The sequence below is a fragment of the Dipodomys spectabilis genome, unplaced genomic scaffold (genome assembly GCF_019054845.1).
Source record: "Dipodomys spectabilis isolate Male_0828 unplaced genomic scaffold, ASM1905484v1 ptg000015l, whole genome shotgun sequence".
Classification (NCBI taxonomy): domain Eukaryota; kingdom Metazoa; phylum Chordata; class Mammalia; order Rodentia; family Heteromyidae; genus Dipodomys; species Dipodomys spectabilis.
In genome coordinates, this window is record NW_024870692.1 from 11,013,902 (window position 1) to 11,040,142 (window position 26,241).

Sequence of the window (26,241 nt, forward strand, 5' to 3'; positions counted from 1 at the left end):
GCAAGAACCTTAGTGCACTTGAAGATGTCAACTCTGAAAATCAGGGATAGATTCCTGGAAACATTAGCAGGCACTGGGGGTTTCTAATAACTAAGAACGGTTTTCTTTTATTTTTTTTCTAGGAAGTCAGGAATATTACATTTCTGTTCTGTCTATCCACTTTATTACCAATTCAGACTTCAAAGTGAAAGTCCACTTTGAGTTTCCTTGACAAAAGGCTGAATTATAAGACTTCATTTCAACACTCTTTTGAGATGTAAGAGAAATGAGCCAAGGTAGCAGAATCCAAAAGGCAATTGGAGAGGCTGGCCAGGTTCCACGTTTCTCAGGCCTATGAAATGGAAGTGTCATATTGACACCATTGATGTCATCCATATTTGACAAGAACTGAATTTTTAAGTGGCCTGAAACACACCAATTATCATTCGTAATTAATACTTATATGAACAATGTAAAATTAAATCATACAGGAACATGTTAAATGAAAACAAGTTGTTTTGATCACAAAAGCAGGTGTGTGTGTGCTTTGTACTAGTTCTAGGGCTTCAACTCAGGATCTGGGCACTGTCTCTGAGCTGTATTGCTCACAGCTAGTGCTCTCCCACTGGAGTCACAGCTCTACTTCCAGCTTTTTGGTATTTAATTGGAGATAAGAGTCTTACAGACTTTTCTGCACAGGTTGGCTTCAAACTGCAATCCTTAGATCTTAGCCACTAGGATAACAGGCATGAGCCACTGGCCCTGGGTAAAAGCAGGTTTTAAAAATAAATACAATAAATAGAATGTATGTGTATGCACAGAGCTCCCCTATGACCCAGCAGTCCCACTTTGGGGCATTTACCCAAATGATCACAAACAAGGCCATACTAAAGCTACCAGCACAATCATGTTTATCACAGCATTATTCACCATAGCTAAGATATGGAACCAACCCAGATGCTACTCAGTTGATAAATGGATCAACACACACACACACACACACACACACACACACACACACACACACAATGGAATTCTATGCCTCCATCAGAAAGAATGACACCACCCCATTTGCTAGGAAATGGAAAGACGTGGAAAAAATTATATTGAGTGAAGTAAGCCAGGCCCAAAGAAACATGGATCCCATGATTTCCCTTATTTGCAATAACTAGTATATGTCTAGGACAAGCAGAAAAGGTCAAAATCTATGTACATATGATGATATAAGATGATGCTAAGTGAAATGAACCCCAAGATAGGGACACAAGTGTTTTTTAAATTGGTGGCTGTTGTTTTTAATGTACTTATAATGTACTATGTGATTTTTTTTTCTTTTGTATGTTCTTCCCCCATGGTAGAAGCCCTGTTTTCACTGTATTTGACTCCACTGCCCTGCATCTTGTATATATGTTTTTCTAATTTGTGAAGGGGAAGGGAAATAACAAAATGCTGAAATAAGGATACAGGTTGACCCATTGTAACAATGAGATGTACAAGACACTCTATTGAAAACGAACTTTACAACTTCTGTGGCCGGGGAAGGAGAAGTTGGGGAGGTGAGGAGGGAAGGGCTACTAGGGAGAAAAACAAAGGAGAGGATAATGATGCTCAATAGGAAATGGACTCATTACCTTACTCATGTAACTGTAACCCCTCTGTACAGCATCTTTACAATAAAATATAGATAGATAGAATGCAAAAAAAAAGAATGTGTGTGTGTGCAGATAATCTAGACTGCTTTGGGTTATAATTAAAAACTTTGGGCCTTGGGGCTGTACTGGAGCTCACTTGAAGTCTAACTATTCTACTTCTCTGAATCTCTTTATTCTGACTGCTGTAGAAAGCAGTTGGAAAGCACTGGGAAGGCTTTCATGTTTCCAATGTGGCTGCTGCTGCTCCAGCTTTAGATCCTTACAGTGTGAAGTCAGTGAAGAACAGAGCAGTGAATTCCTTGGCAGTTCAAGCAACAAAACTGACATGACTCTCATTTGCTTTGAGCAACATAGGTTTGGTCATTTATCAGTCTTTGAAACTATGAGTCTTGCTAGGAGGGCCAGGAAGGGTACTGAGATGCACTCTGGGTGATATGCCTTGTGTGAGAAGGGAAGGTTTGTTCTTAGAGGTATGCATGATAGAGAAAGTAAAGAAACGATTTCCTCAATCCTTTGGGCTTTCCTTACAGCCTGTGTTTATTGTCTGTGATGGGTAGGACACCCTGGATTAGGTTCATTTGCCTGGAGACACTGACAGGGTTTAATCTCTTAACCACATTCCCCAGCCTAAAGTTGGCTGCATTGTAAGATCATCCTTTGACCAACCTAAAGTTACTGAGGATGAAGCCTGGTGTGGTTGTGTATACCTGTAAGCCCAGCACATGGGAGACTGAAGCAAGAGGATTGTGAGTTGCAGACCAGCCCAAGCTCCATAGGAAGACTCTGTCTCCAAAATAAGAAAAAAAAGTTATGAGGAGGGAACCCCCGATTATTAATTCCTAAGGATATTTCTCCTTTTCTAAGAATTCTTGGTTTGCAGATTCACAGATTTCTATTCACTTAGAGCAACATGGCCATGTATTTTCCATTGTTTAGGCCAATATGTCAGACTACGCCGCAGAATCGGGACATAGAGTGGTACCATGCTGTACCATGCTGCTGCCTTGAGAGGGAGCTGATGTCCCTGCAGGCACTGATGGCCTGAAAAAAATGCTAATCTGCCATCAACTAACTCCCTGTGGAATCTTTTTTTTTTTGGCCAGTCCTGGGGCTTGAACTCAGGGCCTGGGCACTGTCCCTCAGCTTGTTTTGCTCAAGGCTAGCACTCTATCACTTGAGCCACAGCGTCACTTCCGTTTTTTTCTGTGTATGTGGTACTGAGGAATCAAACCCAGGGTTTCATGCATGCTAGGCAAGCATTCTACCACTGAGCCACCTTCCCAGCCTTCCTGGTGGAATCTTTACCGCTTTGTTCCTGTTCTGTCATCTCAGAAATGGTGAAAATAGAGGGAGGGGGAGGGATGAGGAGAGAGGGAGAGGGAGAAAGAAAAGGAGAGGAAGAAGGCAAGGGAGAGGGAAAGGGGAAGGGGGAGGAGGAGGGAAAGGAAGAGGTAACAAAAGCCCTTGAGTTGGCCTATCAGGGCTTTCTTTTTCCTCTGCAGGAGGATGGATGTTAGCTAGCAGCTACCCATTTTAGGTGCAGATACCCAGATTGCAGGCTCTCCTTACAGCATCTGCTTCAGAATAGGACTCTTAGTTGGATATCTGCATGTAAGCTGAAAACTGATTTCATTTGGAAAGTATAAATAGCTTGGTAGTGCATGTTTTTCCTCCTCCTCCTCTTTCTCTTCCTCTTCTTCTTCCTCCTCATCCCCCTACTCTTTTTCCTCTCCCTTCCCCCTCCTCCTTCCCTTTCTTCTTGTTCATTTGCTCACTGTACATTTTTGTGTTGGTAATGGGAGGGACTTGAACTTAGGGCCTGGATGCTATCTCTTACTTAGTGTTTTCACTTAAGGCTGGTATTCTACCACTTTGGGCCACAACTTCACTTTCTGCTTTTTGCTAGTTAGTTGGAGATAAGAGTCTCGTGGACTTTCCTGCTTGGACTGGCTTTGAATCTCAATCCTCAGATCTCAGCCTCCTGAATAGTCAGGATTACAAGTGTGAGCCATCCTCATCCAGCTGCTTTGCCTCCCCCATCCCCATTTTAAGCCCTTAGGGTCTTTGCACAGGCACACGCCTCTCACCCCATCCTCTGACACCATGCCAGCTGAGCCAACCCTGTGGCAACCTCTGGTATTTGCTGCAGTCATTGACTGTAGACTTGGCTAGCAATTTCTAAATGTGGAGTACTAATTTGCTAAGAACTCCTTTAGGAAGATGTCATAGTTAGCAACCTAGGCCACATGGACAAGACACTAGGTGAGTTCTGAAAGCCCTGGTCTAGAGGAGAGGGAAGGTGGGAGGGAGAGGAACTTAGGAATGATTCCTGGGAAGAGGAACTTCAAAACAAAGTGAGAGCATCTGATGACACAGAGAAACAAAACAGAAAATCCTGTCATGTCAAAACCTTCCAATACTGGAGTCCTCCTCCTCCTCCTCCTCCGTGCATTTATTTCCAAAACAAAGTGAGATAAGCCAGGACTGCACCCTGAAGCTGGGTACCTTCTAGTGTCTAGAGCAGTCTTTGAAAAGCCCACAGAGCTGCATCTGTCAGTGAACTCTTCCAGCTCCTCACACACACCTTGCTGTCATGCCACCCACTGAATGTTGAGGGGGAGTGGAAATTCCTTACTCTTTGTTCATGGAAAAAAACAATTTAAAAGCTAAGGAATGGCTTTCAGGCTGACTGGGAATAGAGTCATGCTTCTTTTTTTTCCTTCCTTCCTTCCTTCCTTCCTTCCTTCCTTCTTTCCTTCCTTCCTCCCTTCCTCTCTCCCTCCTTTCTTTCTCTCTTTCTTTCTTTCTCTCCTTTCTTTCTTTCTTTCTTTCCTTCTTTCCTTCATATCCTAGAGAAATGACCAAGAGAAATCAAAATTCAGTAAAAAATGCAAAGGCTTTTGAAGATGAAAGATTACACACTACTTGAAAAGGGGATTTAAATGTCCTATTTTTTCATATCCTCCTGTGATATGCAAATATGAAAAGATCTTATCCTTAGCAGTCGTTAGCTTCACATTTAAATATGGCTAAAATTATCAAGATGAGGTAGCAAATTCATTTCTTAAAGTATTTTACACTTACAAGGAAGAAATCTCCCTAAAAGATGGAATATTAGCATCTAGACTTCCATTGTTTTACTACAAAAGCATTGGCTAAGCCCTTTTGTTGAATGATTCCAGGTGGAGTTTACAGGTGAAATGACAACACTGTGCCCAGGGGTTTCCTAGGGTCCCGGAGATAAACATACAATCTCTGGGGAGGAAAGTAGATTTCAAGAAATAGCAATAAGTGTAGGAACTTTCTTAAGGGACAAAAGGGGACCAATTATTTTGGTGGGAGAAAAAGTAGCTAGGCAGATAGTAGATTCTTGAAACTAGAAAACATCTTAATATTTGGGCCACAGTTAGCAAGGCGTTGAATTTGAGCAAGGAAAAGATATGGCTAGGCTGGGTTGAACTTTGGGTCTTCTTTGTGCTAGCTACACCTTCTGCCTCTAGGTTGCCTTCTCAATCCCTAGGAAATAGAAGTTAGAAAGATGATCAGAAGCTACTATTATTGTTGAGAAAAGAGTTGATGAAGACTGGACTATGTGGGGGAGGGGGGAAGAATTAAGAAACATTTCCATAAGATCAACAGGATAGGAATTGATCAGACTTGATGAAACAAGAAAGTTCTGGAATAAATGGAGGGAGGGATCTGTATCACTTCAGTTTATCACACTGCTCACAGAATGACAATCATGTCACCACACCAGACAATGGCACTAATAAGGTCCTCAGCTACTTCTCCTCCCTAGTGAATAACACAGTTATTTTCTGTAATGAAAACTAAAATAATAGAGGACTTGATATTTATAAGGCAATTTCACATTTACCAAGTGTGCCACTAATTTTAAGTCATTGGATAATAGCTTCCATTACTATTACATTGGATGAGTAGCTATGACTCACAGAGGATTCTCAAGTCTGTCTGGTAGCAGAGAGAGTAGACACACAGATTCAAAAGTCCTTTCAAGGTCATCTCTCTTTCCCTACAGCAGTCCTACTTAGTTGTCTAGTCAGAGAGAACCATTCTCCCTGCCAGAACAGAAGCATATACTATTTCTCCCTGTCTTCTTGCCCACCTGTAGGCACAACCCACCATCATTAGACCTATACATTCTTGCTATATGATGTCATTGAGGGCATCACTCAAGATAGGTGTTCTGCCTTCTTTTATCTTCTGCCACATAAAGTCTAAAATGAACATCAATCAGAAGCCTCTGGAGCAACTCTGTAACTTCCCCAGAACCTGTCACTTCAAAGGCAAAGGCAGACATCTAGTAAATGAAATCAGTAGGAAATGTTTGTCAGGTTTCTGTCCTGACAAATACCCCCAAATAACAATTCACAGAGGGGAATAGATTCTTTCAGTCCACAGTTTCAGGGCTTTTAATCCCTTGTCATTTGGCTCTGGTGCCATGGACCTGGGACACCATATGGTGATATTTAATGGCAGGAGTATTTGGTAGAGAAGGCACAAAGGGAAGCACAGAGAAAGAGGAAGGGTCTAAGATCTGAAAATCTTCTACAAGGACACACCTCTAGTGATCTATCTTTCTCCCAGTAAGCCCCACCTAAAAATGAACTGAAGCAGAGCGCTGGTAATTCTAGCTACTCAGGAGGCAGGGATCTGGAGGATTTGGGTTTGAAGCCAGCCTAGGCAGAAAGTCCATGAGACTCTTGCTCCAAAATAAACAGGCTGAGCCTGGTTCAAGTGGTAGAGCTGTGATGTGAATAAGCCAGCAAGAGTATGAGGCCCGAGTTAAAGTTTTAGTACTGGGGGGGTGGGAGGGATGAGGAAAGGGAGAGGAGGAATTGAATAAGAGCACTTCTGAAGTCCATTCTTGATTGAACTGCTGTAAGCCTGTGATTCCATGAATTAAAACTTTAAGTGATCATCTAGTTCATTCCTTTTTTTTTAATTGGTTTTATTGGTTAAATTAGATCATTTCTCTTTTTTCTTTTTAATTTAATCACTCCCAAAAATACCTCTAGGTACACTATGTACCTGCAAATATAGAAATTAGGGCCTTGATTTTTTTCAAAACCTTCACATTAACATAATTTTCATATCTTTGGAGGTAAAATATGAAATCCATTGTTGAGAGCTACCATTAAGCCTCTCAAAAGGATACTCAGTCTAGGAGCCAATGGTTCCTAGACTGTAATCCTACCTGTAATCCTACCTACTCAGGAGGTTGAGATCTGAGGATCAACTGGCAAAAAAATATTAAAAAGAAGCTCAGGTAGAATGCTTATTTCTATATTACCTCTTTAAGTATTCCAGAATTTTGTGTGGATATTGTTATCTTCTAAAGAAGCTGAAAAGCTTCTTTGTGTGTGTGTGTTTGTGTGTGCACGTGCGCACACGTGCATGCACACGTGCACACACGCAACTCAGGACCTGTGCACTATCCCTCAGCTTTTGTTCTCAAATCTAGTGCTCTACCATTTGAGCCACAGCTCCACATTTGGCTTTTTTGATGCTTAATGAGAGCTAAGAGTCTCATGGAATTTCTGCCAGGCTGGCTTTGAACCATGACCCTCAGATCTCAGCCTCCTGAGTAACTAAGTTTGTAGACATGAGCCACCAGCACCTGACTGAAGAGCAATTTATACCATATAAATCCACTGGATTTCCAGGAACACATAAGGGAGGATTCCATTTCTGTTCTTCATTTCTACCATTAATGAGATTCCTCAAATTTTTTAATCCATGCAGAAACCTTAAACCATTGTAAATACTACTTAAATATAGTTTAGAACTTAATGCCTACTGAGAGAATTTCACCTTCTCACCTGCCTCTATGGATTTCATACCACTTTGCATACGTAGTAATTATACCTTTATTTGTGCAGTTCTTTATTTCTTCACATGGCTCATTAACCATTGGCTGTTGTTTGTTGTATTCTCAACAGAAATCAAATTCTTCTTCTCTGGCTAAAATGACATTGTGAATCTAGGATGGGTGTAGAATGAAGGAAAAACAATAGTTACAGTTATGAGATATAACTGGGATTTTGACTAGATAAAGTAGAAATCAAAAATAGTAAAAAAAAAAAAATCAAAAAATAGTGTTTATTGACAAGAGATGTTGCTCTCTTACAGAAAGGAAATCAAGAGTCAGGTTGTTGAGATTGGAACATTGGTTATAGGGAGCCAGGCTTCTCTCCTCCCCTCTCCTCCCCTTTCCTCCTCAGCCCTCCCCTCCTCTCTTCTCTATACCCCCACAGTTTATTTGTGAAAGTAACTCATGATTCAAAATGGTTGCTGAAGCTCCAGCCACAGTATGTGATAGGGTCTTTGGAACCATCCCAACAGTCTCACACAACCTTTTTATTATATTAGTCTTGTGGGCACCTAGCTTCTAGGAAAGCCAAGAAATATCATTCCTTATGATTGATGGATCAGGTAGGCAATTGGCTGCCCGTACTGTATAATTTTTAAATATTATCATTTATTTTCCTTTTAGCAAACAATAACAAAAATGATATAAGTTCATACATTGGAGAAAAATAAGGGTGCCCACCAGACATTGTGCTTTGTCATCAGTACTATTTTGCTTTCTTTCTTCAACCCCAGGGTCAGGCAAAGCCATGGTTTTGGTCAGGTGAATTTCCAAGAATAACTCAAAACTCACGACTCTTCTCTCCTCCATAGTTCCAACATAGAAAACTTCCATTTTCCAGTTGCTGTCTGTAGAGAAAGGTCTAACCTTCCATCACACAATCCTTTCCTATTTTGAGATTCATATCACATAAGAGTATGTTTTCAGCACTGTAATCAACCTCACTCTCTAGACTATTTTTGTCAAAAGGTTGCCTAAATTGTTAAAAATGGACACATCCTTAAGGCTTTCCTCAAATTATTAATCCTCAAGTTATTTTATCTCAATTGTTCCTGGATAACTCTTTCCCCACAGTTGCTTTTCATTTACTTTTCAAAGCATGACTCTATTAAGGGTACTCTAATTGACATAATAATACATTGAAATTATTAGGAAGCAGTGTTCAAGCTTTAATTCACCATTTTTCCATTTTGAAATCAGTGATTATCTTTTATTTTCACTGGCTGGTGGGTTTGTACAGAAAGAAATGTAACCCTAAAACCAATACTCTATTTGCTGAGTGTGTTATGAAAAGGAGCAACAGAAAGGTCTAAAACTTGGGTAAAATGCACCTTTTCTTGGTGCATGAAATTATGCATTTTTAAAAAATACTTAGGCCCATGGATGATGGCATTGGCATTTATTTACAAAATAACAAACTAAAATGAAGAGATCTGGTTTTTCCTCTTAGGAGAAATACCATCAACCACAATCAGAAGGCTAGATTTTGAGAAGTAACTAAATACGTATTAGTTATGAAACACTTGCACCAGCCACGTACTGGTGGCTCACATCCATAACCCTAACTACTCAGGAGGCTAAGGTCTGAGGATCACTATTTGAAGCCAACCTGTGCAGGAAACAGACGCAATTAACCATCAAGTGATGGTTACTTGGCTCAAGTGATCAGGTGATAGAGCGCAGCCTTGGGTGACAAAGCCATTCAAGAGCAGTGAGGTCCTGTGTACTGGCATATATACAAAAAAGAGATAGTTGTCCAATAACCAAGTTTGAAACATTTGAATTTCATCTACCTAGTCTGGTAAATATGGTTCCTTGCGGTTTGGTTTCACAAGACTTCACTGTGGTGCATCATGTTGGTAATGGGGAGCCTGTGGGCCCCTCAAAGCATGTTTTGGAACTGTAGTATACCTCACATTGTCTGTATACAATGAAGACAACTTTGTCTTCATTGGTCAGTCCATCTTCTCCCAGTGCCTAAGTCCCTTACAGAAGTATGCAACAAAGCTCTGCTCAGTTCAAATGTTTATAGGAATTAGAATTAATGAAATTGAACAAGAGATGGTAAACTATTTGGCTACTAGTCAAATATCTGGATTGGGGGGCACAGTTAAATACAGAAAATGGCCAAGTAGCAATTCTCCCTTGGAACATAATCCAAAACCCACTCTTTCTTAACTCCATTCATCTAACACACTCAATCGGTAAAAATAAGCAAACCTAAGCAAACCCAGAAAGGAATCATATAAGTATAAGCTTTCATCTCAGGCATTTGTCATAATGCCTGTGCACTAAACACACCCACATTGCACACCTGGTAGAGACCCTCCATTTCTACTGTCCACAGAGATGGTCCAGGTTTACCATACTGCCCTTCCTTCTATCTCCTTATCACATTACAGAGACCAGGGTAGGGGTGGGGGAGGGTCAAGAGGTAAATACACCAGTATTAAGTAGAGGACATCATTAAGGCAAAGAAAGTTAAGATAATACCAAGCATCCATGAGGCGTATCTGTAAGTCTGGTGTCAATTCTGCATCAGGAAAAGTCTTCTGTGTCTCCATATCATATAGGAAGAGGGAGTTACAGCAAAGGATGATATTGATGTGAATGAAGATGGCCGATAGTCAGAGAACAGTGCCATCCACTACGACATTCTTTGAAGACCAAGAAATGTGAAATTAATTCGAAAGCAATTAATTTGTAGTCATGAGGTAGATGGTTGGTATCATGAGCTCTAATGATTGCAGCTTGCCCCCACACACACACACACACACACACACACACACACACACACACACACACACACACACACACACACAGTGTTCCTCTTTGCTTTCTTGTTTTAAGTTTGAACCTCTAAATAGTTAACATAAAATATCATGGAAATTCACATATTTGGGTCCCCTCTGCCTCTACTTACTGTGATAGATAATTGAGGTATTGCTGTAAATGATCTGAGTTAAAGTCTTACTAGAGGAGATTGGGAAAACAGCCACAAGCAGCCAAGTGCAGATATTTTAATCAGATGGAGCCTCCTCCAGCCATTGAGCCAGGAAGCCAGGCCTGGGGTAGGGATGGTTCCCATAGGTGACTCTGATTGAGTTGAGGGGAACACAGTCCTGCCAGGGATGGAGAAGGGGGTGAAATTTTCATAAATGGAATTTCAATGGCCTGGAGATTGAGGATGATGTCATGAGGGTGTGGTGATGGACAGCTGGTAGCCACCTGCCCTTCTTCCAGAAAATGTCAGGGATAGTGTGTGTAGCAGTGGGAGGGGAGGAGAGGATGGATCTCTGGGACAACAGGCACAAAAAGAAAAAGTCAAGTCCAGTCTTCTTTCTGTCCCTGGAAAATGAAGCACTCTAGTAGTGACTCGGAGTCTGCAGAGGATCGTCCGTGACAATGCACAAATTATTTCACCTTCTGCCTCAGCACCAAGGATTCATTAATCATTGTAAGTTGTCTCCCGACTCCTCAATGCCAAATAACAAATAGAAGAGACCCTCTCATTCAGAGAGCTGTGACTCGTGGTCCTGAATATTCATGTTTAACCACACCAGTCCACTCCCTCCCAGCAACCATGCTTTGTTTTACTGAGCTTCTGTTTGGAAGGAGAGCAGGGGTCGGCACATGGTGTGTGGCTGTAATACTGATGCCCTGTTTTGCTCTCCTGGGGAGCTAGAGAAAGGTAGGCTGCAGGTAGAAACATCAGCAACACCTGAGGTCCATTTTTACCCCCAAGTTTTCTCCCATGAATCTTCGCAGTTTGAAATCATTTAGATATACAAATAGACATGAACTTTAAAGGCAAATGACAAAATAGGACAGCCGTTATTGTGGGATTGCCTATGCTGCTCTGGGTGTAACTTTGGGCAGAGCTCTTAACTTCCCTGAATCTGTTTTCTCATTAAAACAACAACAAAGAAGTGAAGCTGGAACCTTACTTCATAGGCACATGGGTAAGATTATAAGGACTCTGAAGGGATTTTTGTCCCTGCCTTCTATGCTTATTAGTGAAAAATGCTATTTGGTGATGGAGAGTGAAGCCGGGTTCATATCTGGTAACTATGGGAATCTGGAGTCCCAGGAAAATAAAAGGGAAAAGAAAAGGTGGACATGGGAGTATTGATGGATTTTCTAAGGTCAGGGGGAGGGGATGGGGTCAGAAGGGATCAGAATGAAGGAAAGGAAGCAAGCCAGGGGTGAGGGAACACAGATAATAAGACACACCCCTTCTTGATTGTACCCCTCATTTGTAGTTGTCTGCGTGGTTCTTGAAGTTACTCCTGTAGGCAACAGGAAACTCAAGCTCCATTTACCCTTCTCATCTGGAGATCAGACTACATGTGTCCCAGTTAGGGGTTCTTAGAAGATGTTATGGCTACTACGATCAAGAAAGACGAAGCAATTTGTGAACTTGACATAAGCATGGATTCAGCCATGGCACCAAATCTCTGTTCCATCCACAAAACTAGTGACTCACTGCCAGATGTCACTGGTTCATTCACGCTTGTAACTCTAGCCATTCAGGGGGCTGAGATCTGAGGATCACAATCAAAGCTAGCCCAGGCTGGAAAGTCTGTGAGACTCTTATCTCCAATTAACCACCAAAAAGCCAGAAGTAGAACTGTGGTTCAAATGGTAGAGCACTAGCCTTGAGCACAAATGTGCAGGGACAGCACCCAGGTCCTGGGTTCAAGCCCCAGTACTGACACTCAAAAAACAAACAAAAATACAAAAGTGAAAAGATTTGATAGGTTTCTGCTGTGAGGCCCAGAAACCTATCAAATCTGATTCTTTATAAATTCCTTCATGACTGAAATGCAATACTGTCAGGAAATAGAAAACATACAAACAAAACATCCTGAGATTCATCAAGACAGGAAGTCTTAAAGACTCAGATTTAATCTTTAAGATGACAACTAATATTCTGAAGTTGTCAAATGTTACTTGACACATGTGTCATATTTTACCATAATGGGCCAAAAGGATGAATGATATACTTGGAATTCACAAGCTAATAAAGAATTTTCTAAATAACTCAAGCTCCTTACTGTTTATAATTTTATGAAAAAATTCCTGTGCCTTGCCATCTTTCCGTTAATGAAAACTAGTCCCTTTTTCCCCCCAGCCTTTTCTTTCTTTTTGACAATATTGAGTTTCTTGCTTTCTAGACAGGCACTTTACTGTTTGCTCCTGTTTCAGCCCTTTTAGTTATGATTACTTTTGAGGTAGGGTTTCTTCTATTTTTTTTTCTCAGGTTGTCCTGGACCACAATTCCCTATTTATCTGTAATTGGGATAATAGGTACAAGCATTCCCATATCCAACTATTCATTGATATGAGGTCTCGTGAACATTTTCTCTGGCCTGGCCTTGAACTGTAATCCTTCCAATCTGTACCTCCTGTGATCCTCAGATTACAGACATGAACCACAGGTTCCACAGGTGACCAGTCTGGTTTACCTCTCATTTTCTAGGCAAAATGTACATAGAAACCCAATTTAGGTAAAAGAACAACAGTGTTTTGTTTTTTTTCTTCCTTAATTGTCAGGTAAGCACCATCTACCTTTTTAGGTTGTGGTAAGCTCACAAAAATCATCAAAAGTTGCTTTCCTTTTTGAAAACTCCAACACTGAAGTCACCTTACTGTGTTAGGATCTTTCATATCACATCAGGTTTTAATCATCCTCCACCTTGCTGCACACGTGCGCTTAAGGCTTCATGGAAAACAAATCAATGGAATGAAGGATCACTTTCGGTGACTTTGAAAAATGTATTGTTTGAAATGGCCTCTGGTTACCAGCTTTCATGAATGGCTGATTTTACTTGTGGGGCATATCATGTGGTTTAATTATATCAGCTTCTTTTTTTTTATGACAAGTGCTATTCTTGTGTCTACTGAGAAATGAAGGCTTTAAACAAAGTAACAGTCATAAGTGAAAAAATAAATTCTAGAAATTGAACAAACACCCTGGGTGGGTGTTAGTTGTTGAAAAGACTAGATGACATCTAAGGCATGGCCCACCTGCAAACCTCTTATTTATTGATACTTCAGTGACAATAAACATAAATTTTTCCTAAACAGCCATGGGCCTACATCATAATCAGAGAAAAAGTTCAGGAAGATTTATTTTACAAGTAAGGTAGGTAATGACTTAAGGTGCTTATCTGGATAAAATATTTTCATTACCTAAACCATTTTTCAAATTCTCACCTGTCAGTAAATGAAAGCAATCATGTTTTGAGTTTCAAGCCACTGCAAGTCTTTGATCCAGACAGCATAGTATGATGTGAATATGTAAATGTTAGTGAATTTGTCATTTTAAAAGACTCTTGTGGGGCTGGGAAGGTGGCTCAGTGGTAGAGCGCTTGCCTTGCATGCATAAGGCCCTGAGTTCTATTCCTCAGCACCACATAAGCAAAAAGAAAAAAGCCGGAAGTGGCTCTGTGGCTCAAGTGGTAGAGCACTAGCCTTGAGCTGAAGAGCTGAGGGACAGCGCCCAGGCCCAGAGTTCAGGCCCCACAACCGGACCCCCCCCCAAAAAAAAATTTCAAAAGTCCCTTGCAAGTCGGGTGTCAGTGGCTCACGCCTGTAATCCTAGCTACTCAGGAGGCTGAGATCTGAGGGTTGTGGTTCAAAGCCAGCCCAGGCAGGAAAAGTATGTGAGACTCTTTATCTCTGATAAACCACCAGAAAACTGTGGCTAAAGTGGTAAAGTGCTCACCTTGAACTGAAGAGCTGAGGGACAGCACCCAGGCCCAGAGTTCAAGCCCTACGACAAAAAAAAAAAAAAAAAAAAAAAAAAAGTCACTTACTACATCTCCTTAGATGCTAATCTATTTATACTTCTACATCTCAATAATAATCTGAGGTAGATAAATGAATTTGATTGGACAAGAATGTCATAGATCAGAGAAGTTCAAAATAAAAATACATGATTTGTACTCATTATATGTTAATGGCTAAGATTAAAGAGTGGGTTTTCCTAGAAATATCTGCTGCTACTCAATTTTCTTCTACTCTCATAGTATTTTCTATCAGGACAGGTCTAGTGTCAAGCTCTGTCAAGCTTCCAGCCAGTGAAGATCTGATAGTCTGAAGAGAATGCAGAGTTCAAATACATATTGAAGATGATTTTGTTGTAGAAAGCCTCAGGATTATGTATTTAACCAATTGTACAAAAGATGTCAAAATAAAATTTCCCAGTTTGACTTGAGAAGGAGAATTTTTGAAATATCCACACATGAATTTTATGTTTTACTTGCAAATAAGTTGACTTTAATATAGGTGACTTTAGTGTAGTTATATATGTGTTGACTTAATTTGATTCTTTAAATTTCTTCAAGTAATCAATTTGGAGTGGAGGGAGAGGAGGAAATCTAATCTCTGTAAACTGCTCTGAGCTAGAAGCTAGAATTCTCTTTTCACATGAGACTCATCCTTTGCACTCTGTTCCTTTTCTTGGTTATCACCCAGTGTGAGGCCAGCAGGATGTGTGGAAGGAACTTGTACTGTACTCCACCGCGTCAGCCCTTACAAAGTGTTCACAAACATTATGTTGGTAGAGAGCATGACAGCATAGAAAGTAGGTCAGTGGAATTTTTTCGACAGTGATGTAATTTCTATAGTAAGTTCAACTGTTCTTCTCACATAAAGTTTGACTATGAGGCTAATCTTTGGGAGATATGTTTTTGAAATATAAAAGTACCATCTTTACTCTACAAAACATATTTTTCAATGTTAGTGTATCATAAGGAATGAGGAACTTTAAAATGAATGCTCACCTGTAGGTTTTGTACTGAAGAAACAAGAAACAGATAAAAACAAAACATGCCTTAAAAAGAACTCAAAGCTACCTGGGCACTGGTGGCTCACACCTGTAATCCTAGCTACTCAGAAGGCCGAGATCTGAGGATCGCAGTTTAAAGCCAGCCCAGGCAGGAAGTTTGTGAGACTCTTATCTCCAATAAACCACGCAGAAAACCACAAGTGTCTCAAGTGGTAGAGTGCTAGCCTTGAGCTGAAGAGCTGAGGGACAGCTCCCAGGCCCAGAGTTCAAGCCCCATAACCAACAAACATACACACACACAGAAACTCAGAACTGATCCTGAGTGTGGTGTTTCATGCCTGTAATCCTAGCACTTGGGAAACTGAGATAGGAAGGTCACAAATTCAAGGCCAACCTGGACTACATAGAGAGACCCTATCTCAAAACTAAACCAAACCAATCAGAACACTCAACTCTGTTCAAAAGCATGTGCATTTGTTTGTCTGATGGTACTAGGGTTCAAACTCAGGGTCTTGGAAATGCTAAGCACACACTACTGAGCTACATCCCTAGCCCTTGAAAGCACATTTTTAGTCCCCACAAGGGTTGAATGTAAGCTGCAGAAATCCTGTTCATTTTTGTAACATTTTGTGTCAGTTCATGCAAATACATTTATACAATTATCTTTAAGAATACCCCTGTGTGTGTGTGTGTGTGTGTGTGGTGTGTGTGTGTGTGTGTGTGTGTTCATAAGGATCTGAGGAACTTTCATACTTGTGTCATAGACAATACTGTTCAGTCAGTATGTCTCCTATTTCCCCTCATTTCCCCAGCCTCTTGCATTGGGCCATATGACTGGTTGCAGCCAATGAAATGAAATGTTGGCAACGAACTGGGTCATGTTCAGATTGGGGCTATGAAAAGCTGCCTGCAAGATTCTTTAGCTTTTTCTCCTGTTGCCTCTTGGCCCAGTTACTGCAGCAACAAGACAACAACACGCTACCCTGTCAGTGTGCATCCATGCGTGACTGGCTGGGCACGAACGGGAGTTCTCTGCCATCTGAGTGTAGTTTGAGTAACAAATATATTTTTAATAGAAAAAGCCAGTGATATTTTCAAATCTACTTGTTATTTCAACAAATTACTTCAGCTGGACTAATGTCAAACCTCATAGTATTCCAACACCACTAGTCTCTGAGTATATATAGCATCAAATCCAAATTTAATGAAAAAGAATGATTAAATTAACACTATACAGTAAGGACTAAGATGCACAAGATGATAGTCTTGTTTGTTTTAATCAATAATTGTGTTTTCATTATTGACATTGTCTTTCATTTGGCCTATTTTTTAACTAGTTTACAAAATTCTTTTCTCTCTCCTTTTTTCTTTCTTCCTCTTTTTTTTTAATTTAAAAAAATCCAACAATGTGTGTTCTCATTTTCTTGGCTCTTTCTGACATCATTGGAATACGCAGTGACCATTTATGAGTCCCTTCAGACACTTCATATCATCTGCTCCAAGAACGTCAGGTTTTCCTGGTTCTGTCCATAATATTCAGATCACTTTATTGTTCTTTGTTTTCCTAATTCTTATTGGAGCTAGACAAATAGTCTTTGCATTGGAATTTTTGCATTTTCTAAAATGCCCTTGGTGAACTCACTCCATTTTTGTTTGTGTTTTATTTTGGTCTCAGTGTGTGTTTGTGGTGCTAGGGATAGAACTCAGGCTTTTTGTACATGTTAGGCAAGTTCTCTGCATTGAGCTAGATCCCTAGCCCTCCAGTACACTAAATTTTTGTGTGACTTTGATTCATGCCACTGTCGGGCTCTCGGTCCTCCAGTCTGATTCTCTCCCTCTGTCTCCGCTTCTCTCTCCCCTCTTCTTTCTCTCTCCATCAGCCCTCGTAGGAATATAGGAACATTTCTGTCTGTAACTTCACACTTTCAACTCCTACCTATTATCTTCTTTCATGAAAAGACAAAGAAAAAATCTAGAAAATGTGAAGCCATTCATTTGCAGTTTGATAATACAGCAGATCATTGAAATAAAATAATGTAAAAATACTATCTGTCCTCTGCTGTCATCATCATTACTCACTACCTAGTGAGTGGATGACTTCTTAGGATTCCTTTTCCAATTTCAGACTTCCCAGCACTGAGCAGAAAAAGGGAGAAAGGGAGAAAGGGGAGAAAAGCAAACAGCTCTGAACCAAGAAAGATCTTATCACTTAGTGTTTCCTCAATGTGCTCCACAGGTCAGAGGTGTGCACTCCTCCCTGTCAGCGTTTGTGGGAAGAAGATTTACGAGTAGAAAGGTATAAAAAGGTTGTCACTCCAGAAAGAGGCTCTTTCTTGTCTATCTCCTCCACTCTAAAGTGTGATCAATTTGATCAAGAAACAGGCATTCTGGGGATTACAATAGATGAACTTTTGCCAAATATAGGATTGTGAAAAGACTCAATTAGCTCCTTCATGGTTTCCTGTATGTCATAAAGAAGGTAACACAGCTCAAAGGCTTCCTCTGCAAAAAAGAAGTGATGTATGACCGGCTTGAAAGCCAAAATTAGGGGGAGAGGGCCCTGTAAACCGATCCTAAGAAATGTGAGTACGCAGATTGCCCGTGGGGGATGGAGGGTGGGTTAGATGTGAACTCCAGCTTCTTGCTGATGGGATCCTGTTTTGTTTCACTCTGACAATAATTGAAGTGTTTCTAGCTAAATTCAGCCCTAAGTAGTTGAGTAATCTTGCCTGCTTTCTTGTGTTCCATCTCGAGAGTGGCATTGTTTTCCACTAGACACAGTTCTTATGCCTCATGCCAGAGAGGCTTGTTCCTTCCACTGCCATAGCAGGATGATTGCTCCACTATATACTTTAAATGTATGAGTATTCATTTATTAAAAAAAAATCTATGTTATTCTCAGGTTTAAATAAAGGACAAAAAACACACAGAATGTCATCATTAATCAGCAACTGCTCTATGAGACCAAGAATTTTGGAACTCAGGACACTTTTTCTTAAAAAAAAAACAAATCTAACATTTGTAATAAATCAGACCAGATTTCAACCTCAGAAGTAGAAATCTTAACTATAGAACCAGCTCAACAAGAGGCAATCAATAATTCTCAAACCCTTGGCTTCAAGATCCTTTTATATTATTTAAATTTATGGATGATCCTACCCCAGTAACTTTCACTTACATGGATTATGCCTATGACTATTTAGAAATTAAACCAAAGAAATTTAAAATGATGTGTTATTTTTTCAAATAACAATAGCTTATATTTTTTAGGTAAGTAACTATTTTTCAAGCCAAAAACATTACCAAATAAAGTAACTTTCTTTAATGTTTATCTGAATTTAAAGAGTTGGAGCCAGGCGCCAGAGGCTCAAACCCGCAATCCTAGCTACTCAGGAGGCTGAAATCTGAGGGTCATGGTTCAAAGCCAGCTCGGGAAGGAAAGTTTGTTAGACTCTTATCTCCAATAAACCACTAGAAAACTGGGAGTGGCGCTGTGACTCAAGTGGTAGAGCTCTTGCCTTGAGCTGAAGAGCTGAGGGACAGCGCCCAAACCCAGAGTTCAAGCCCCATGACTGACGGCAAAAAAAAAAAAGAGAGAGTTGGAGAGAGCTAGATGTTTGTTGATGCATTTGTTTGTTGTTTGTTTGTGGCAGGGTTTTACTATCTAGTGCTAACTGGCCTGAAGATTTTAACCCCTTCCTAACTCTGCCTTCAGGGTGCCGGGATTAGAAGTATACACTACAACACCTGAAAAAGTTAGATTCTCATGGTATCTGCTTCTGCATTCAGCCTACTGAAATATATTATTTTGGTTGAAGCAAGCAATAAAATCTAGCCCCACATGGATAAGTACTTGGAAGAGTAGAAATATTTTAGTAGCTTTTCCAGATACTTGTACATACTATTTTTTTCTAATAGAATGAAACTTTACAAGTGATTATTTCTTGAGGGTTAGCTATAGTAAGGAATGTAAAACCACATCAATGAATTGTCCTTACTCAAAATCCAGTGGTTATCTTGTGCTTTGAATGATTTTTTTAATGTGTTATCTTGTAGCATTTAAATCATTTGGAATATTGGATCACTGAATTATACCATTAGTATAAGTGCTGGTATCATACACAAACATGTATTAATTTTATCAGTAAGATTATCAAAAAGAGCTTTACATTTAGGAAATTGTCAAGCTTGGTATGGTGAATACACTGTTTGTTTGTGTTTGTTTGTTTGTTGTCTTTTCTTTCCTATACTGCAGTTGAAACATAGGACCTTACATTTGCTAGGCAGGCGCTCTACCCCTGAACCACACCCTGAGTTCTCGAATCTACATTTTCTAAACTTCTGGTTTTAATTTTACAGATTACTGCTAGGTTTCTGTCATTGGTAATAAATACTGTCAGCCGTTTCCTTTGGAATTATAGGATCATTTCATTCATTATTTGAGAAAATTCTTGCACAAAAGGTCTAAATATAAATAATTCTTTTAAGTAAGAACTGGTGTTGGTAAAGATATGCTGGCTAATTGAGCTGTCAGCTCAGGCACCTACAGCAGATGATAACCATTTATTTACCTCCCAAGGCAGTCAGGGAATGTGTTTGCCTCCTAAGCCATCAGACACAACATTGCAAACCCAAGTCATATACTCAATAAATTCAACCTTTTGCTGTTTTTTAAGTGAAGGTAGCATTTTAAACTGTAAAACAGGTTTAAAAAAATTTAAGCAGTTGTCTAAACTGTTGATCTACAAGTACAAACACCAACAAAGTTTAAAAAAAAGAACTATTTGTGTATCCATATTCTTTTCAAAATAGTCTCAACTTCATGGACACCTGACAAGGGTCAAAGTCCCTCAAAATTTCCAGTCTAAGCCAGGCACCCATGGCTTAGATCTGTAATCATGCCTGTAATCTTAGGAGGCTGAGATGAGGATTAAGGTTTAAAGCCAGACTGGGCAGAAAAGTCTGTGAGACTCTTATCTCCAATAAGGTACTCAATAAAGGCTGGAAGTGGTGCTGTGACTCAAATGGTAGAGTACTAGCTCTGAGTACAAAGAGGCTCAAAGGCAGTGCTAGGCTCTAAGTTCAAACCCCAGGAGCAGCAAAAGAAAAAAAAATTAAGAAATTAAATTCTCAATCTACATTGAAAATTTCCTTTGTAGACAAAAGAAATTTGACATTGGCCACCATCCTTTTTTAGTTTAATTTAATTTAGTAATTCTGGGATGGAACACAGGAACTCACAGAGGATGAATAAATGCTCTACCACTGATCTACATCATCAACCTGGCCACCATCTCCACAGAAGGCCTCAGCATCTGATTCCTGTACAAAGGGGGCTTGGTAACATCATTTTCTCCAAAATCTCTTGGGAAGGCTAGAGCTCTAATGTAGCTAAATGCATTGCTAGGGAAGGCTGTGTTTCTCTGCCTCCCTCCAGCTGGCTTGACGTCTTTGTGATCTTCTTTTCTTTTGCTTTCTGTGTGATTTTGAACAAAATGCCATATGTATAGTTTGGATTGAATGTCCTAAACAAAGGCCTGAAAACTTTCCACACCACTTGACCATCACGACAACTGGGCTTTTCATCTATGGCTTAAAGAAAAGGCAACTTGTATTCTGGTCCTAGCACCATTCCAAGCTCAGTTTCCATGTGTGAGAAACCCCTTTTTACATTTCTCTCATTTGTTACTACTTCTCAAGACAAATTGTTAAGTCTCTAAGGACACTTGTCGTCCACCACAAACTATCCAATTCAGATGTCGCATCCTTGTCTCTTCTGTCAAGTCCTGTATTTTGCCTGTCAGCCTTTCTTTTCTTTTCTTTTTTTCCTTCTGTGCTTCTTTTCCTTCTGGAGCTGGAAAACAGGGAGCAAGAGGATGACAGATCCTAAAAGGTCATTTTTGAATGAAGAATTGTCTGTGTGCAATGCTCTGTCTGTCTGAATGTGTGTGTGTGTGTGTGTGTGTGTGTGTGTGTGTGTGTGTGTGTGTGTGTGTGTGTGTGTGTGTGTTTAGAACTGGGTATGGAACCCTGGGCCCTACACAAACTAAACAAACACTCTATCATTGAACTATACCTCCAGCCCTATGCAGTGTTTTTAGTGTAGGATGCTCTCTGTGTTTTAGGGAAGGAGGATATAGGACAAAAGATTGGGCAAGAGAGAGCTCAAAAAATTTTTAAGCACTGAATGACTATGCTTTTGGATATGAGTTCTCTTTTGGATACGAATTTCCCCAGGCAGGGGGAAAATATGATGGCCAAAGCATACAAAATCCTAGTTAGACAAGAGGACTAACATTTCAAGATTGCTTGTATAGCAAAGGTGACCACAGTTAATAATAATGTATGGTCGGTTTCAAAATTGCTAAGAATTTTTTTTTCCTGCAAGTACTTGGGATTAAACTCAGGGTGTGAGCTCGCCTAGCAAGCCACTTGAGCCATGCCCCAAGTCCAAGAATTCTTTTTAAATATTCTATCAAGAAAATGACAAAGATAGGCTAATCTCTTTTTATGATTCTACAGTGAACCATATGCTAAAGTGTTACATTGTGCTCCACAAACATATACAATTGTTAGTCAATTTAAAAAAACAGTTAAGTAAAAGAAGAAAATAAGATAAAATGTGGCAAGAATTAAAGAATAAAAGTTTCTCTTGTCCCTTTAGTTAGCCAGAAGAAGAAGTCACTGAAGAGGTTAAAACTCCATCTTCATTCTCCCTTTTCTTTATGAGGAAATGATTTCTGGTGTAGTTTATGCAAGGTGCTTTTAAAAGTGAATTTTCTTTTTCCTAAAGGAAGAAGTAAAGGAAGCAAGATAAAGAAAAGAATAACTAGTCATGTGGATTGGGTTCCAGGGACTCTTATCAGCATCTTAGTTGTCAAGGACTTTCCTTTTTGTGTGGAGGATTATTTAAACCCAGTGTCACTGTTCACTCAGTGCAGTGAGTGGACTATCCTTTCCCAAGGGCCATTGTCAGCAGAGGTGGGTTGATTGATACAGCCAAAGAAAACATGTCCTCTTCCCTCTTTCCTCCCACACCCTTTAGGCTCTGAGAGATGAGATGTGTTTTGCTACTTAAAAGATGAAATCCTCTAAGTAATGTCTACGTTTAACAATTAAGCCTGGCCCACAGTGTGGGAACAAGCCATTATTGGACATCTCATTTCTCATTTTCCTGATTGGTGCCTGTATCATATTTCTCATGGTTTAAAACAAGTGCACAAAAGCCAGTCACAGCCACAGGGCAACATAATCACAGGATTTCTGGGTCCAGCATGCACAGCGATTGTTGGAATAACCCTGGGTCATTAAGGAAATACATGGAATCATGCCTGTGGACTTGAGCTGTGGGATCAGGTAGAATTGCCTGGTTTGTAGCCAGGACTGCCTGTTCACAGATACCAGGTTTTTATTTAGAAACCTTTCCTTTTCCCTCTCTTTCTCCACTCCCTCTCTTCTGTCTCTGTTTCTGTTTCTGTCTCTCTGTCTTTGTCTCTTTCTGTCTCTATCTGTCTCTCTATTTCTCTCTGGCATTCACACACACAATGTAATTATAGGCTGCAGAGTGAAAAATGTCAGAACAGTTTACAAAACAGTTTAGAAGGTTTTAAAATAATAGGTGTGTGTGTGTGTGTGTGTGTGTGTGTGTGTGTGTGTGTGTGTGTGTGTGTGTGTGTGTGTGTGTTGCCTGAAACAAAATAATGCTCAAGTCAGGGGTAAACAGTGCCTATTCTCTCCTCTTTCACTGTCCCTTGACTCTCTTCAGAATTCAGTACCTGGTGATGGATGCGGGAACTCCTACCTCTGCTAGGTGATGCTTATGCTTAATTAGTTAAGCTTATTTGTCTTATGACAGTTTATGACTGCAGATCAAAATACCGATCCCCAGGTGTGAGGGGACAGAGAGGCTGATGGAGCAGGCTACTATCTAATTAGTTTGAGAGTAGCCTATATTCCCATAAAGAGCTTCCCACATGGCATAGCCAAAGAAGATACTTCTTTTGAATGCTCCCTTTCAGAAATTCAAGAGAAAAGCTTTCTGTGGCTGAATGTTCCAAAGTGGAGGCACATACTTGTTTTTTTCTAGCTCTTTCTAAAGGCCTACTCTGTGAAGAAATTCAGCAAAGATTTTTGCAAGCTCTCCTCTCTAGATTTCCTCCTCTGCCTCCTCTTCTTCTTCCTTCTCTTTCTCCTTCTCCTATCTGGAAGGGTAGCCACTAACCTCAGTCTCTGAGCCAGTCAGTCATCTTGCGGTGCAGGTCTAAATCTGTGGCTGTAAAACAAATCCCTGTGCTGGCTGTGCCAGTCTGGCCCTGACAGTACAGCTGTTGGCTAACTGTGGAGTTGGGGGAGGGCTCTGTCCACTTAGGCACCATCAGGAAAGCCAAGTGCTGGAGAGAAGGGCCAGCCTTGCCCAGGGGAAGCTCCTTTCCTCCCTGTAAGTTGATAGAGGAGAGCCAGGAGCTTTGGGGGAACTAGGAAAGGTTGTCCTGCCAGTCAGCCATTACGAAGTCTAGTGACATAATGCAGCTGACACACAATAGGTTTGCATTGCATTCTGTTTGCTAGGTACCTGGTATGGCATGTGGGTGAGTTCATGCTTCCCACATGCAGACACATTCTTCCGGGGCACTGTGTGGTCTTTGGGGCATGACTGACTCTTCCTCATCAATCATTAGTTTTGTTGAAGATGTAGCAAGTATTGTTAGAGTATAAACAGGAGTGAGATGTTCACAGCTGTGTATGGGAGCTCCTTGGGAAATGGAGATGTTCTTTGAACCATTTATTAGGCAGTTCTGTATGTTTACTTTTGTCCTTTTTGGAGAAGAGAAGAAAGAAATATATAGTATGTATACATATCATTTGCAGGTTCAAGAGACTACTTCAGATCAAAGTCTACTTGGAAACCCTTAACTGATGTTTCCTTTGTATGTTTTTTTCCTTTCCCCTTTCTAGGACTCCATCTGCAGATGTTCTGAATACTTCTGGGTGTAGAAATTGATTATTCAGCCAGGATACCTAATTCAAGGTATTAAGTCTTGTCAAAAAGCTTTTATGATTGAGCCTTGTGCTGCAAATTTTACTTTGGCAATGGCTTGAAATAGAAAGAGTTGGACCCAGAACAATGGAGGAAGGTGATTTTGTGAAGCAGTCAAGTGCTTAAAATCTCCCCAGTGCTATGAGGGTTCTCTCTGCCACTGGATAGATCATTTTGGATTTATTCCTGGTAGCCCTTTTTCTGCAACTGTGTTTGAAGTTTAAGTTACATTTTTTTCTCTTGACAGCCCCAACTTTTAAAACTCGAGTGATTGAGTCATTGGTGTCCGTTTTGAGACATGAAGTATTCTTGCTGTGTACTGGTGTTGGCTGTCCTGGGCACAGAAATGCTGGGGATCCTGTGTTCGACTGTTCGGTCCCCAAGATTCAGAGGAAGAATACAACAGGAGAGAAAAAACATCAGACCCAACATTATTCTTGTGCTTACTGATGACCAAGACGTGGAGCTGGGTAAGACTCTCGAGTTTTCTTTTATCTTTTCTTTTCTTTTTTTTGCCAGTCCTAGGACTTGAACTCAGGGCCTGGGCTCTGTCCCTGGGCCTCTCTGTGCTCAAGGCTAGTGTTCTACCACTTGAATCACAATACCAGTTCCAGCTTTTTCTGTTTATGTGGTTCTGAGATATTGAACCCAGGGCTTCATGAATGCTAGGTAAGCACTCTACCACTAAGCCACATTCTCAGCCCGACACTTGAGTTTTCATGTATCCATCACTTTTGTTCAAAGGCTTTCCAGAACCTCAGCTTGATCAGGGATATTCAAGTGGGCCTTTGTGGCATTTGACTTCTATTGCTTTCACCAACTATCTAGTTCATTCAGTATACTTGTATTGCTTAACAGGCATTTGGTTTGTTTTCATATAGACTTTTCTGGGAGTAAGATTTTGAAACAGTGTGGGAATAAGTTCAGGAGAGGAGATTGAAGGACAAGAGGGTCTAAGAGGCCAAGAAGTTGAACTTGAGTCTTGGAAACTCTTGGTTAAGAAACTGATAAAGTATTTTTTTGGGGAAAAATTGTTTCAAAAAGGACACACGTAGTTTTTTTCTTTCTTGCTATTGTTTCTAACATATTTATAAGGTGATTGTTTTGTTGCTTTATATGTCCCTCCCCCATGCTATAGCCCCTGTTTTCACTGTATTTGATGTTGGTAGAATTTGGGGAGGGGAAGGGGAAAAAAACAAATTGTTTAAGTAAGGATTCAGGTTGACGCATTGCAACAATGAGATGTACAAAATCCTATGTTGAAAAACGAAACTTTACAACTTTGTGTGTGTGGGGTGGGGGGGTTCCGTAGTCACGGAGATGGAAGGGCAGGGATGGTAGGGGAAAAACAAAGGAGGAGGCAACAATGCTTGATAAGAAATGTACTCATTACCTTGCTCATGTAATTGTAACCCCTCTGTATGGTATTTTCACAATTAAAAAAAAAACTTATTAAAAAGTTAGAGAACTTGCTATTCAGTGTGTGAATATACTTTTTCCTGGCCAGTACTGGGGCTTGAACTCAGGGCCTGGGTGCCGAGCTTTAGCTTTTTTGCTCAAGGTTAGTTCTCTACCACTACAGCCATAGCTCTACCCCCACCTTCTTGCTAGTTGATTGGAGACAAGAGTCTTATAGACTTTCCTGCCCAGGCTAGCTTAAAACAACAATCCTCAGATCTCAGCCTCTTGAGTAGCTAAAATCATAGGCACGAGCCACAGGCATCTGGCTATGTGAGAAGCTTTTGATAACTCTTTGTAGAGTGAATCACTGATTTATAACTTGTTGCAGTAATTGTTGAGTGATTGAAAATTATAGTGTTCTCTTTTTTTTTTCTTGTTGGTTGTGGGGCTTGAACTCAGAGCCTGGGAGCTGTCCTTGAACCTC

General features: G+C 40.4%; 1 protein-coding gene across 2 annotated transcripts in view; it reads left to right on the plus strand.

Moving 5' to 3' along the window:
• The first annotated feature begins 24,276 nt into the window (after positions 1 to 24,276).
• Positions 24,277 to 26,241, plus strand: part of Sulf1 (sulfatase 1) — an 85,958-nt gene continuing 83,993 nt past the window's right edge. For both annotated transcript variants that reach the window (XM_042666969.1, XM_042666978.1), the window contains exons 1-2: positions 24,277 to 24,347; positions 24,604 to 24,826. In XM_042666969.1, coding sequence (XP_042522903.1) covers positions 24,655 to 24,826 — 172 coding nt within the window. In that variant the 5' untranslated portion in view covers positions 24,277 to 24,347; positions 24,604 to 24,654. The remainder of the gene's footprint in view (positions 24,348 to 24,603; positions 24,827 to 26,241) is intronic.